Here is a 15,278-nt window from a genome sequence, read left to right as displayed (position 1 = left end):
TCTTGCTCTGTGGGGGTGAAGCTTCTGAATGTAACCGGAAGCTAGGTTTCGTTCAACAGGTGGGCAGCACTGTACTGGGACCCAAATGGTAGCAGTTTACTGTCCGCGCTTTGGGGAGGGAGTCCACACCTAAGTACAGTATTACTGGGAACTTCACTGAGATTGGGACCATTACCACCAAATCAAGACAGTATTTAAGAACAAAACGTGATGGTTCCCATGTAAGTGGGATGCATACAAATTACTCATACCTCCCAACAAGTCACATATCACTATCTTTTGGAGCTGTGTTTTATCACAGCTCATGAAAGAAATCAAAGTTTTGTATTTTTAAAGTTCTTTGGTTTATTACATCATGGAATAGTAGTATGTAAAATTCACACACTCTTGTTTAAGGCAAATTTGCTGTTGGGAATAAGCTCTGACCTCGTCCTCAAATCTTTGCGAGCGATCCAATTATACTGACTACTTTCGTGTCAGTTTAACACAAACTAGAGTAATTTTGTAAACCAGAATCTTGATTGAGAAAATGGGCCTACCAGACTGGCTTGTGGGCATGCCTGTGGGGAATTTTCTTGATTGGTATGGCAGGCCCATACCAATGTGAAGTGCGGGCACTTCACTGTGAGAAGTGCCATCCTGGGTCCAGTAAGAAAGCACGCTGAGCAAGCCATGGAGAACAAGCCAATAAGCAGCATCCCTCTGTGATATGAGGAGGAAAGAGTTCATTTTGTCATATACTTGTACACTGCAGTATATCAGTAAAGGAAATCATGACAGGATTCTAAGCCAAGAAACTGAATATTTTAGCCCTTTTCTCCCGAAGTAGCTTTTGGTCATTATCTTAGTATATCATTAGAAACCCTAAAATAGCAGTCTCCATGTCTGAAGGTTTACAGGCACACTCACATTCTTCAATATCATCTTAACTAACATGTATCTCTGAGTGGATTTTCCGTACATCCTCTGGGCCTTTTCAGCCACATGATGCTTATAATTCTTCTCAAAAGAAAAGCAATGAATATACCCCCAAAATGTAACATTCCAATTATACAAAAGATATACAGAACATAATTCCTAACCCACAATAGAGATTTAAGATAATTTGGAACCCATCCAGACGCTGAGTCACCCAGAAAGTACACAAATGGCTAATCAGCTCCAGACTCACAGGATAATGTTCTTTCAGGAATTCTGGAACATTCCAGAAGGGAAAGCCTCATCTTACTTTCCTTCTTAAAAGTTACCATAGGCAGCAGACAGAAAGAACCAAGTGAATGGCAGTGAAACTCTAATTAGCTACATTATGAAGCAGGACAAGTGCAGGAAGCCTGTAGACCCTCAGGACTCTCATATTAAGAATAAAGGAACATAAATAAAAAGACACATCATTTGAGGCTTCCTAGAATATTTTAATGAGTAAGTTTTCTTAAAACAAATTGAGGAATCAAATACCCACAGAAGGAGTTTCAGAGATTAACTATGGAGCAGAGACTGAAGAAAGGGCAAGCCAGCCTAAATATAGCTATCTCCTGAGAGGCTCTGACAGTACCTGACTAATACAGATGTAGAGATTCACAGCCATCCATTGAACTGAGTACAGGGTCCCCAGTGAAGGAGTTAGAGAAAGGACCAATGGAGCTGAGGGGTTTGCAGCCCCTTAGGATGAACAACAATATGAACTAGTACCCTCAGAGCTCCCAGGGTCTCAACCACCAACCAAGGACTGCACATGGTGGGTCTGATTGTTCTGGCAGCATGTGTATAGTAGAGGATTGCAAATTCGATCATCAATAGGAGGAGAGGTACTCGGTCCTGTGAAGGTTCTGTGCCCCACTGTAGGGGAATGCCAGAGCCAATAAGTGGGAAAGGGTGGGGTGGCAGGCATGGGGAGCGGGGAGGCAACAGGGGTTTGTTTTTGTTGTTTTTGTTTGTTTCTTTGTTTTTTGGAGGGGAAACTGGGAAAGGAGAAATTTACATGTAAATAAAGAGAATATCTAATTAAAAAAAGAAGTAAAAAAAAACAAATTGAGGAATCATTGAGGGATTTAAACTGAATGCCATCATTGTTTATATACAGAAGACAGATTCTATGAGGAAATAAGAGTGATGAATGATATCAAAGGACATCAAGCAGAAAGGAGAAAAAAATCCAAGTAACTATTGGCATACTTCTACCCAATAAATGTTGTGACCTGACTCTAAAAAGTATGTAGATGTTCATGACAGTGACAGTCATTTGGTCACAGAGGACCTTGAGATGAGAATTCAACAGAAACAGAATGCCAATGAGAAATGCTTAGAGCTAAGTGGGCAAGTGTCAGGACCCTCAGCACAGGTTCTATGTCATAGCTAACTAATATTCATTTATATGGTGAGAGGATGCAGCCCCTTTGCATATTATCCATTTCAGCCAAGAGTATAGGGAACTGTACTGGCTAGTTTTGTGTGTCAACTTGACACAGGCTGGAGTTATCACAGAGAAGTGGGCTTCAGTTGGGGAAGTGCCTCCATGAGATCCAGCTGTGGGGTATTTTGTCCATTAGTGGTCAAGAGGGTAGGGCCCCTTGTGGGTGGTGCCATCCTTGGGCTGGTAGTCTTGGGTTCTTTAAGAGAGCAGACTGCGCAAGCCAGGGGAAGCAAGCCAGTAAGGAACATCCTTTCATGGCCTCTGCATCAGCTCCTGCTTCCTGACCTGCTTGAGTTCCAGTCCTGACTTCCTATGGTGATCAACTGTAATGTGGAAGTAAGCTGAATAAACCCTTTTCTCCCCAACTTGCTTCTTGGTCATGATGTTTGTGCAGGAATGGAAACCCTAACTAAGACAGGAACCTATAATCTTCAGACATCCAGAGATAGGCTCCAACATCAATGATTACTAGAAAGAACACCCAGACTTTCAACATATCTGATGGTTTGAATAAAGATATTCCCCACATGGGTTCATAGATTTGAATGACTAGTCACTAGGGAGTGGCATTATTTAAAAGGATTAGACAGTACAACTTTGTTGGAATAGGCATGGACTTGTTGGAGAAAGTATGTCACTGGGGGTTGGCTTAGACATTTCAAAAGCCCAAGCCAGGTCCAATGGCTCTCTCTTCCTGATGACTATGGATCCTGATGTAGAACTTGCAGCTATTTTTCCAGCACCACGTCTCCCTGCCTGATGCCAAGCTTCCTACCATGATGATGATGGATTAAAGCTCTGAAACTGTAAGCAAGCACCCAATTAAATGCTTTCTTTTATAAGAGTTGCTGTGGCCATAGTATCTCTTCACAGCAATAAAACAATGTCTAAGACAACGCTTATAGCCCATACGCTAAACACTGCAGCAACTGTTTATTTCCACTTTCTTTCACCACAGACCATTACAGACCTAAGCCAGATACTGTTGTTAACAGAGAAGAATTTTCTAGGCTTGTTTATTAATGGATTAATTCTACACTCATTTTTCAAAGTGGTTCATTTCCTAATCTCATAAAGACAACTATAAACACTATAGCATGGGTCTTTCACTCACCTGGCTGCATCTTGTTTTTTGAATTTGTCTATACATGTGTTTAATTCTGTATGCTACTATTCTCATTTAGGTTCACCCATAATTTGAAAGATGGTGAATGAATACAAGAGAATTGTTCTTCTGAAAGGATTAATGGGTATTAATGACCATGATTTTAAAATGGTTAAGTCTTTGTTGAGCAAAGAACTAAAACTAAATAAAATGCAAGATGAGTATGACAGAGTTAAGATTGCTGACTTGATGGAAGACAAGTTCCCAAAAGATGCTGGATTGGACCAACTGATAAAACTGTATAAGGAGATTCCAGGACTTGGAGACATTGCTAATAAACTCAAAAATCAGAAGGCAAAAGGTAATAGGGGAACACCCTGGATGCCACTCTTTCTTCAATTCTTCCAAACATGTGCTCACTCCACAGTGATCATAACTGACATGGCTTATTATGGTGTGTGCCTTGGGATGTATAGAATGGCAACATTCCAGGTGTCAAAATATTGACATCTTACAAAATTTCCTTCCTGCATTTGATATATTTGAGGTTAGATATCTTTAGGGGTATTCTGAAAAATAAAAACACAGAAGGTCTTGGGAGATAAGACTTCTCACTACTGTAGAAAGGTGAGAAAATTATAAAATAAAGTTAAGGATATTTATTTTAAAATATTTAAGTTAGTCAATGTTAATGTTCCATTACGACTTTCAACATTATCTGTTATAAAAAAAATTAGTAAATAATTACAAGAAAGCCTACCTCTCAGTGATAAGAATTAGTTCTACTTATAAAGTCACCTGGCTTTTTTTTTTTTTTTTTGGTTTTTCGAGACAGGGTTTCTCTGTATAGCCCTGGCTGTAGACCAGGCTGGCCTCGAACTCAGAAATCCGCCTGCCTCTGCCTCCCAAGTGCTGGGATTAAAGGCGTGCGCCACCACCGCCCGGCACCACCTGGCTTTAAACAGACAAAAAACATGCAAAAAAGCATGATTAATTTGGTCAGAAAGAGTCCTATCTATGATACCAGTACTCAGGAAGATGAAACACAGAGATATTCAGTTTAAGACCAGCCTGTAGCTATGTAGCTAGACTCTATATCAGACCCAACAAACAATCAATAATCAAATTACTAGATTAAAACCAAACAGAAACAAAGGTAGGAAGTCAAAGTAAATGGCAGCATTTTATCATATCGCCAATCAGATCATTTCTTTCAATGATTTTCTAAGTCTTAGTGATCATCTATAGAGGATGATTTCTCAATGATTATTATCATAGGAGAATTTGGAGGCCAGTGGTCAACACTGGGTGACCTCCTCTATGGGGCTCTGTACTGTTTGTGAGAAAAGGTCTCTTACTGACCGTGAAGCTCTCATTTTCAGTTAAATAAGCAAGTTAGAATATGTCTTCTCAGTCTAAAAGCTCTAGATGGGCAATTTTAGTTGTCACCAGATACCCAAATTCAGGTTTCCATGCTTGAGAGCAAGGGCTTTACCCACTGAAACATCTCCCCAGACCTAAACTTTAAATTCTTAGAAATTGACTGTAGGATAAGAGGGTTGGGGCAGGGTTCGACTGATAAACATAGAAGTCCCCCAGATTGGAAAACTGTGCCAACTCCCCTTGGAGAGAACAAGGAAAACCCTGAGGCTGTCCTGTGTGTGAATTGATAGTTTTTGGCCACTGTGTGGGCCCAGGAAACTTCTCTAGCAGAGGGAGGTAAGCACAAAGAGACAAGCGGGAGCTGAGAGCAAAGGATGTACTTCAGTTCTCTTAGACCAGTTTCCTGTGTTTACTGTCTTTTCTCTCCTGCATCAGCTAAAAGGAAACAAGTAGGAAAAAGGAAAACTGCAGCAAAAAGACAAAATCGAGAAGAACCCAGTACTTCCCAACCTATGTCCACCACAAATGAAGATGTGGAACCAGAATCAGGGAGGAATACACCTGACACACAGGTATGGTGGCTAAGCTCCCAGTGGAAAATCTACTAAGGTCCCTCCCCATTTTACCACCAAGTGAATGTTTGTCTGTCTATCTAGTCATAGCATCTATGATATTTGAAGTAATTAATTTTATATTTACTGGTCATTCATGTGTCTGAACTACTGCTTACTGTTACTTGTGTCATGGAATTCTCTATAATGGAAATATAAAATCACTACTTAGGCAGGCAAGATGGCTCAGCAAGTGAAGGTGCATAGTGCCATAGCTGATGGCCCATGTTCAATTCACAGATCCCACAGGATACTCTGATAGAACTATCTCCTACAAGATGCCCTGTGGCCTCTGAATGGCCACAATGGTACATCCACCCAAACAAGCACAATAAAGGAATATAAAACAGGCTAAATCATTAATTTTTTTCTTTAGACATTGTTTAAATGGTAGTCAGTTTTAAAAAACATAGCTTTCCAAAGCCTGTTAAAGGACATTGAACCTCAACTTGGACTTTCTAAGTACCTGCGCTCTGTCACCACAGAGATGCATAGAAGAGTGATGTAAATGAAATGTTCTAACCAGTGTGAGGCAATCCTACCTCTGATCTGCTGTTTAAAGGATGCTGTTCTTAAGGATCTTGAGTTCTTGATTCAAGAACTATTGTACTTCATCTAACGCTGAAAACCATGACTAGGGGAGGAGGTTCAAAACAAGTAGGAGAGGAAAGAGCAGTTGGGCATGCACAAGAGTTTGGGTCTAGTCTCCAACACAATAAAGGAAGAAAATCAACTGTTATCAAGAGTAAGAGATGTTGAAAGAAGGGAAAACAAACCCATATAAACCTAGCATTCTATAATCTCTTCATATGATTAAATCACCTACCCTCAAAAACCTCAGTTAAATAAACCTTTTTTCCCTTCTTGGGGGCGGGGGGAGTATGCCATTATGGAGTCATTTTGATGGCAATAGACTATATAGGCAGCAGTTTAATTTACCTAGAGTTTTTAGATGGTCAGTTAAAAGACTTTAATGTAAACAGATGCCACCAGAAATGCTGAACTGTAGTCACAAATACCACAGGAGACTACAGAATCATCTTACATGTTCGCCAGAATCTGACTCATCAGGTGTCTGCAGCAACAGCCTCAGGCCCCTGACTTCTCAAATGCCTTCCAACTCCCTCCTGTGTTGTCCAGGTTGCTCCATTATCTTTACCAACTGCTTCCAGAAGGAACCAAGCCATTCAAATACCTCCAACAACAGCATCCAGCAGTGGTCAGAACTGCAGCAGGTCTCCAGCAACATTACAAAGCATCATCCAGCCCCCTGAAACTCCACCAAGGTCATCCAGCAGGATTATGACCCCTCAAGTGTCTCCAGGAACAGCATTCAATAGCACCCAGGCACTTGGAGGTCCTCTAGCAACACCAGCCAAGGTAATTTTCTGTTTTCACAATATAATGACAGATGTTAGTAAAACCTTGGACAAGCTTATTAATCCCTGTGCTAGCATTCTTTCTTTTCCTGTGATGAAACATTCTGAACAAAAGCAACTTGGGCAGGAAAGCTTAGGCATCCTTCATTGAGGGAAGTCAAAGCAGAAACTCAAGGCAGGAACCTGAAGGCAGGAACTGAAACAGAGAACAAAAAAAGAGGCTCTTACATGCTGAGCTTGCTTTCTTCTATAATACAGAAACATCTAACTGAGATGGTACCACTCAGAGAGAGCTGCTATGTCTTCCTACATCAATCATTAACAACAACATCAACAAAATGTCTTATAGTGCCATGGGCCAGCCAGTTTGAGCCTCGCTCAACCCGTGGGGGAACAGTGTCCTAGTCAGGTTGACAAGCCATCCATGAGAAATAATAGCAGAGATGACACATGGAAGTACAGAATCTGAATGTAATTCTTAAAAATTGCATCAGACGTTTACAGTCGTTACAAAAGAGAAATGGAAAATCTGGCAACTCAGTGGTCGAGGTACCTCTGAGGCCATCTGAAACACACTGGGTCTAAAACAGCCACCTCTTCTGGACAGATGCTGTACCCTCCATGCCCAGAGCGCTCAGGCTTATATAATATACAGAAAACAGGGCGAATGACAAAAGTCATGTAGGCAAGTGACGGTCACATCAAGGTCGGTAAGATCAGGCACCCAGGTGCAAAGCAGAAGAGCAGTGGTGCCTTTCCTGCTGGGACTATCTTGGCAGTCCCAAGCTAATTCTCTGGGTCTGTTGGAGGCAAGCACCAAGAAGTCCCATTCTAGCAGTTCCTGAGAATGCCCTTAAGTGAGGGAAGCCCTTCAATTACTCTCTGGTATGTAAAACAATTCTGTCTTCTGTGGGACTGCTCTGAAAATTCTATGTTTACAGTTAGCAATAGTGCCTGACCTCTGTTGCTAACTCTGAAGACACCCTGCCTGATAAGGCAGTTTCCTTGTGAGAAATTCCAAGCTAATGACAGCTTGGCAATAAATTAGGATATATTGGAACACTGTGCTGGCCAGGAAACAATGTTTAATGTTAGTTTTAACTATTTATGAATCACTTCTTGGGGCAACTTTATGCCTGAATAAGAAGGCATGTTGAGTATTGGAAAGACTAATCTGGAACACGTCTGAGTTAGGAGATGCCAGAGACTGACTGAATACCCAGGAGGCAAACTCCCTTTGAAATCGTAAGCCTATTTTTTTTGGGGGGGTGGGGGGTTCGAGTCAGGGTTTCTCTCTATAGCCCTGGCTGTCCTGGAACTCACTTTGTAGACCAGGCTGGCCTCGAACTCAGAAATCCACCTGCCTCTGCCTCCCAAGTGCTGGGATCAAAGGCGTTCACCACAACCGCCCGGCTCTGGTCCATGATCAGGCCCTCGAGCCTGACACGCAGACTTTACTAGACAAGTGGGCATGGCACTATAGTCTGCCTGCCAATCTAATGAAGGCAACTTCTCAGTTTAGATTCCCTCTTTCTTGTCATTTTAGTTTATTTTAAGGTGACAAAAACTAAGAGCATTCCAAGTAAAATCCAGAGAGTGTAGCAATCATCTCTATAACCATAATGTGCTCCAATGGAGAGATCAGAGGCAGACACACAAGATTCCCCAAGCAGTTCCCAGGCCAACCCACCTGGCACACACCACAGCGAACAAGAAAGAACCTATCTCAGACAAGGTGAAGAGCAAAGACTAACACCATTTCTTGTCCTGTGTTCTCTGTCAGTTGCACATATACGAACATTCTTATTCTCACAGAAAACAATTTTGAAAATATTTAACATAGTATATGTTGAACTGCCAATCAGGCAATCAATGTAGGCATAAATGATTTTATTATCGGAGACATTGCATGATGAATCTACAAAGATAACCCTGTGTGGCTTGGCTTTAAGCTCTTTCCAGACTTTTCTGTAGCCACAAAGCATACTGAAATCACCTGTAACTAAACTTCTGTCATTTCTAAAGAAAGTGTATGATAGTCATTCCTTAAGTCCTGTACACTATTTATCAGACACTGACGTCATACCGGGAGCCACTAGTTAAGTTATCTTGGCTTTATTTGTTAATACTAGGGAAATGAACACACAATAGCCTTATCTATTAAGTATGAAATTATTAAGTATGAAATTATCTACTAAGCTGAAATTATTAACCACATCTCCATTTCTTCTATGAACTAAGTTATATCATGCCAGCTATTGCTCAGAGTTTTTTCTCATTCTACCTAAGTATTTGTCTTAATTGTATCATTTTTGCCGTGTACATTCTATGCAGAGACCAAGACTGAAGAATGTACCCAGAGAACCTTCTGAGGAAAACGGGTACCAGCAAGGTTCCAAAAAAGTGATGGTGTTAAAAGCAACAGAAACATTTGCATATAACATAAGAGAAGAGAAGATGTTCCATGCCACAGTGGCTACAGAAACAGAATTCTTTAGAGTGAAGGTGTTTGATATTATTCTGAAGGAGAAGTTCATCCCAAATAAGGTCCTTACCATCTCAGACTATGTTGGTCGCAATGGGTTCATAACTATACAAAACGCATCTAGTGTGTCGGAGGTAAATGATGGCCAACCAATGAATATCCCAACTTCACTGAAGCAAAGAGCCAATGCAACACCTAAAATCAACTATCTTAGCTCAAAAAGAGGAGGAATATTTGTATATGGAGTGTTTATTGTATGTAAGGTAAGCTATCGTATTATTTGGTAAAATTTCTTCGGCAATCTCTAATTTTCAGTCTTAGTTTGGCAGATGCTATTGTTCAATTTACTGTGTGCCAGAATTCAAGGCCTTCTTGATCAATGTTGGGGACTAGGGTATCATGGTGAAAACTGCTTTAGAAAGAGCTTTGCTAGGAAACTGTGGCCATTCATAGACATCTATAGACTGATTATTTACCTCAATACTTATATCTTTAAAATTTTCCTTCTTTGAGTTCTTCTCCTCCTATATTAATGAGAATTTGGTGGAGAATTTGAGAGTTGATGTCCTAAGACAGGACACAGGCTGTAGCAACGAAAACACAAATCAAAATAAACCAATCTGCCCCCAAATTGAGATGGTCCAGAAAGTTGGGTTCTGATCACTGAATCACTGAAGGGTTTCCTGTCTTCTATTCTTTACTTTTAGCCAAAAGGGTAGTTGAGAAAATGACCTCTGCTTTAAATGATAAGAGAAAGAAATTTAATAGATAAAGAAAAACTGTTTAATCTCTTAGTTTATAAATAGAGATGATGAAGTGGAAAAATGATTGAAGAGTATGTCTTTTAGTTCCAGTTATCTATGCTTAACAGAACTAAATGCTTTCAAATCACACATTCATAATGTATGTGTGTTTGTGTTTGTTTATGTGTGTATGTGTGTACGTGTGTGTGTGTGTGTGTGTGTGTGTGTGTGTGTGTGTTTATGCTCTCACATACAGGTGTACCTGCACCCACAGTGTTTTTCTTTTCAGATGTTTCTGTGCAGTCAATTTAAATGAGCAGGTATAATAGCTATAGAGTTCAAAAATTAAGTGAGTGGAGTACAAACTGGCACAGCAGGGATTAGGAAATGTGTGTCACACATATGGATCCAGTCAATGAAAACTCAAAAGGTGGCCTTTTTTTCTTAGTTCTTGGAAGTTATATAAGAAATATACAGATTTTGTTTTCACTTTTCTTATGTAGACTCCTGAAGAAATTTAACTTATACTGATATACCAGTAAAAATTAAGACAAGTTTTCCTAGGGGGGAAAAATCTGCAGTAAACATAGGTATGTGTTCCTAATGGAATAGAACTGATAGAATAGATCTATATACACTAAAAAGAGATAGTAAAGTAGCTTATTGGCTGTGGTCTGGCTACTGAAGTAATGGCTGTCTCCCAACAAAAAGGCCAATAATCTTATGTTTAGTTGTTCATTCCATGAGGTTGGATATCCTAGATTGTCATCAATCTACACTGGATCCCCGAAGAAATAGGTTCTAGGAACTATAAAGGAATGACTCAGCAGCAGAGTGAATGAAATTACCCATGAGTGTGAGGGCAACAGGTAAAACGGAAAAGCTTCCTCCTTCCAGCTCTTTTTCTGTATGCTTCCATCAGAAGGTGTGACCCAAGTTTGAAATGTGTCTCTTGACCTCAAATGATCTAGAATTAGGGTTAGTCTTCCCATCTCAAATGATCCAGTCAAGGATAACCCATTACCTGTGCATCCAGCTGTTTGTGTTTTAGTTGATTCCTGGGGTGGTCAAGTTGATGACCAAGACTGGTCATCAAAGGCTATAGTAAGAAAAAGCTTGAAAGGAAATCAGGACTTGCAACCCAGAATCTGTTTATCTGTCCTGTATCTCAACCGATAGCTCCATTTTTCTTGTCAGCAGCAAGATTCTGCAGACACCCTTCCATTCTGCCAGATATGACAATGTCTGGCCACTTCTCACAGGATGAGTATTAATTTATTTTGCAGAAAGAAGAGAAGGGAGACTACATTTGCTACGAAATAGGAGATAATACAGGGATGATGGAAGTGGAAGTCTATGGACGACTAACCAATGTTGCTTGTAATCCTGGAGATAAAGTTAGACTCATATGCTTTGAATTGACCTCAGATGAAGAAAAAGTACAGCTGAGATCTACAAGTCACAGTAACATGCAGGTGTGTGCTCTAGGAGGACATTCTCCTTCCCAAGGGTCATGCTTTCAATATTATACTTAAACTCAGTGCTGCTATAGCATAGAAAATTCAAGAGAGGAAAGAAAAGTAAGTTTCCCAGTTAATATATATAAATATCTCCTTTCTATCCTTTAAAATATAATAATTTTAATCATAGAAAAAAGGAAATTTAGAAAGATTTTAAATGCCATTATGTTGTGGGCTGGACATGGTGGTTCTTGCCTATAATTCCACCACTGAGGAGACTGAGGCAGGTTGATATATATGAGTTGGGGGCTAGCCTGTATTGCATAGTGATTTCTAAGCCAGCCCAATTCCAAAACAGTTTTTTCTTTTCTTTTTATTTTTTTGGCTTTGTTTTGTTTCAAAGTTACTTAATAAAAGTATGAGCTTTATCCAAGCAGAGAGATTTTCTGATAGGAATGTGGCTTTAAGAGATGTGTTTCAAATTCTGGCAATGTGGTTTCTTTTCAAATTGACTAAAACTCCTCATCTACAATATAGAATTCATGCGTATCACTAAGACTCATAAGATGCACAACTTACAACAGCTCACATAAGCTGCCAAGAATACCCAGAGCAAGTAAGTCCACAAAGCTGCCAGAATCCATGTTCTTGCCACCCTGACAAACATATCCACACAGCATTCGCTGTATATTAAAGAGAGGCAAAGATTATAGTACTAACAAATGAAATACAGGGGTTGGCCTCCTGAGTCACATTGTAACTTCTCAGAGAGCCCTGGTTCTCAGGACCGTCAGTCAACATTGTAAACCCTCCCACAGCACCTGCTTGGGGCATGCCTTTTGTACATTCTTCCTGCTCTCCTGCCCAACGACAGCCTTTAGGTCTTGCACCTTCTTCTCTCTCATTGCTCCGTGAACTATCATTCTCTTCCACCTTCATCCATGCTGGTTTAGAGTAAAGAACGCATTTTTGTAGTCTCAAGTCAAAGAGTAAAATGTGACGGCAGGGACAGAAGATCATTAAGGTAGGTAAGTGATGATGAAAAAAAAATAGCAGTGACTCATAGAGACAAGAGAGTATGAATAAATGGGGGAAGTGTGTGACCAGCTCCACCAACACTGATCTAACGTCATTACTATCTTCTTCCAGGTCATCAAGGCTAGGAACTGAGAAACAACCACTCAGTCCTGCTTCCATTATGAAACTTCACGAATTTATGTTTTTGGAGACTTGGACACTGATGTTTATACAGATAAGATCCTGGTCCAACTACAGACAAATGTCACTCAAAAAGCCAGCTCTTTGCTTTAGGAAATGGTGCTTATTCTTCCTACATTTTTTTTTTTGCATTTTATTACATATTTTGATTTTATAGTGTTTATGCTTTGAAAGAAAAAAAACCTTTTTTTTTTATCTGAATCAGGTACTTACACAATTTTCTTGCATTTTTCAGTTGCATTAAAATTGGGTCTGCAGGTCAGGGTGGGATAAATATGTTTCATGAAATATTTTCATTTATTTACGCTCTGGGTGTGATATGTAAAGACAAAGGCTTGCTGATAAAAGAACAGATTGTGTCAACCTCAGAGAAGTCAAGCTCTCAATAATGAGCATGTTGAGGTTGAAATGCAGGCTGGAAGACTGGTGTGGAGACTACTGTCTACAGAATGATGCACTCCTGCCTATGCTTTTCCCTGAGTCAATGTGAGTACATTGTAGAGTTTAGTCATTTGAAATAAGAATTTCCAGAAGTGGGTGATAAGAGTGCATGGTACTGCTTGCAACAGTAAGGAGTCTCCCATCTGCAGAGAGGGTGAAAGAATGTCAGGGACCTCTTGAGACCATGAGGAAGCTGCCCTAAAACTAAGCTGAGCAAATGAACGAAGAAACTCTTCGTGAGCCTCAGTCAAGGCTTCCTGCACTGTCAACTACCTTTCTCATTGCTATGACAATATGTCTAGAAACAACAACCGAGAGAAATGCTTTCTATTTGCTCACAGTTTAATGGTAGAGGAGAGGGCAGTGGCTGAGCACATTGTATCAGGAGAGCAGAAAGCAGAGAGCAATGGTATGCTCTTGAGGAGAGCTCTCTTTCTTTTTATATGCAGTTCACAAACTTTGCCAGTGGAATGTCACCCACATTTATGCTGAGTTCCCAAACGGATTTACACAAAAAATAAAACAAAAAACAAAAAAACAAAACAAAACAAAAAAAATTTCCTCACAAACATGCCCAGGGTATTGTCTCCTAAGTGAATCTATATCCTGTTACATGTATAATCAGTATCAAAACGACACTGGGCAATGACCTAAGATGGAGAAAATGAGCAAAGAAAAGATAGAAATAACAGTTATAACAAGATTAGAACTAAATATAAGTGTTTCTTACCTCTTGGAAATTTGTGTAGTCAAAGGCCTCAGAAGAGTAACATTGGAAAATGGGTGAGAATTAGTGTGCGAAGGTCATAAGGGTTTCATCAGTTCTCATAAATAGATTAATATCACTACAAAACAATGGATCTTGAGGACTGATTCCCTGCATTTTTTTTAATATTACTACCATATGAGAAGAAATCAATCAAGTGTAGGGTATAGTTTAACAACCTGAATTCCACTTGGCTTGGGGTATATATCCAACCCCCTTCTAACAATGAACTGGCAGTTTCAGAGACTTAGCTTCAAATACTATACAAACAAACCCCTCTATGAACAGTGTGCCTACAAACCAATTGACAACCTAGAACCCTCAAGTGCATCAGACTTCAGATATATGCTTCAAACAATGGAAGTAGGTTATTCTTTTAGCAATTCTTTAATGATATATATCCCAGAATATGTCTTGATACTACAAGAAATGATGGCCTGATCCAGCATAGACTTGTTTTGGTGCATATATGAGACAAATTGTCTCCTATTTACCATCTTATATATTATTGTATATGCTACTGATTAATATTAGATGCATTATGGGAAAGGACCTATGCAGTGAACGAAATACTATGATACCCAAGTTGATCAACCAAAATAGAGAATCACCCGTGCTACATCCTTTGGACAACCAACCTCCTACTTCTCTTGAACTCCATAATGTTAACACCACACAGTGATTGTTATACTTGAGTATCTTCATGTATGTGGCCTGTTGTTCACCTTGACTTCATATTTTTTCCTAACCTACAATATCCCTTGGCTTTAAATAAACTTTCGCACCTAATTTGAAAGCTATATATGATTGTTCATTTTAATTTCTGAATAAGTGGTCAAGAACCTGAACACACAAATCTCTTATGTCTTAGGGTTTCTAATGCTATGATGAAATTCTATCCACAAAGGCAAGTTAGGGGTTGGGGGTTGCTTGGTTGACTATCAGTATTCATCAATGAAGGAAGTTCGGTCAGGGACATGGGAAAGAAACCTGGATGCAGGAGCTGATGCAGAGGCCATGAAGTGGTGCTGCTTACTGGTTTGTTCTTCATAGCTTGCTCAGCCTGTTTTCTTATAGAACTCAGGGCCAATAGCCCAGGAATGGTACCACCCACAATGGGATCTGCCCTTCTCCATCAAGCATTAAAAAAAGGCCTTACAGCTGGATCTCACAAAGCAATTTTCTCAATTGATGTTCACAATAGAGTTATCCTTTCAGATAACTCTAGCTTGTGTGAAGTTGACATAACATTACACAACACATGTGGTAACAAAGGA

The 15,278-nt window shown here is 39.9% G+C and overlaps 1 protein-coding gene across 1 annotated transcript in view; it reads left to right on the top strand.

Moving 5' to 3' along the window:
- Positions 1-14,801, top strand: part of LOC116096922 — a 60,903-nt gene extending 46,102 nt beyond the window's left edge. The window contains 6 exon segments of the mRNA XM_031379251.1: positions 3,615-3,876; positions 5,334-5,470; positions 6,650-6,889; positions 9,223-9,636; positions 11,403-11,591; positions 12,726-14,801. Of these exon segments, the coding sequence (XP_031235111.1) occupies positions 3,615-3,876; positions 5,334-5,470; positions 6,650-6,889; positions 9,223-9,636; positions 11,403-11,591; positions 12,726-12,746 (1,263 nt within the window). The 3' untranslated portion in view covers positions 12,747-14,801.
- The last annotated feature ends 477 nt before the right edge of the window (positions 14,802-15,278 follow it).

Source organism: Mastomys coucha, unplaced genomic scaffold (genome assembly GCF_008632895.1).
Source record: "Mastomys coucha isolate ucsf_1 unplaced genomic scaffold, UCSF_Mcou_1 pScaffold1, whole genome shotgun sequence".
NCBI lineage: Eukaryota > Metazoa > Chordata > Mammalia > Rodentia > Muridae > Mastomys > Mastomys coucha.
Note: the sequence above shows the minus strand (reverse complement) of the source record. Positions and strands in the feature narration are given on the sequence as shown.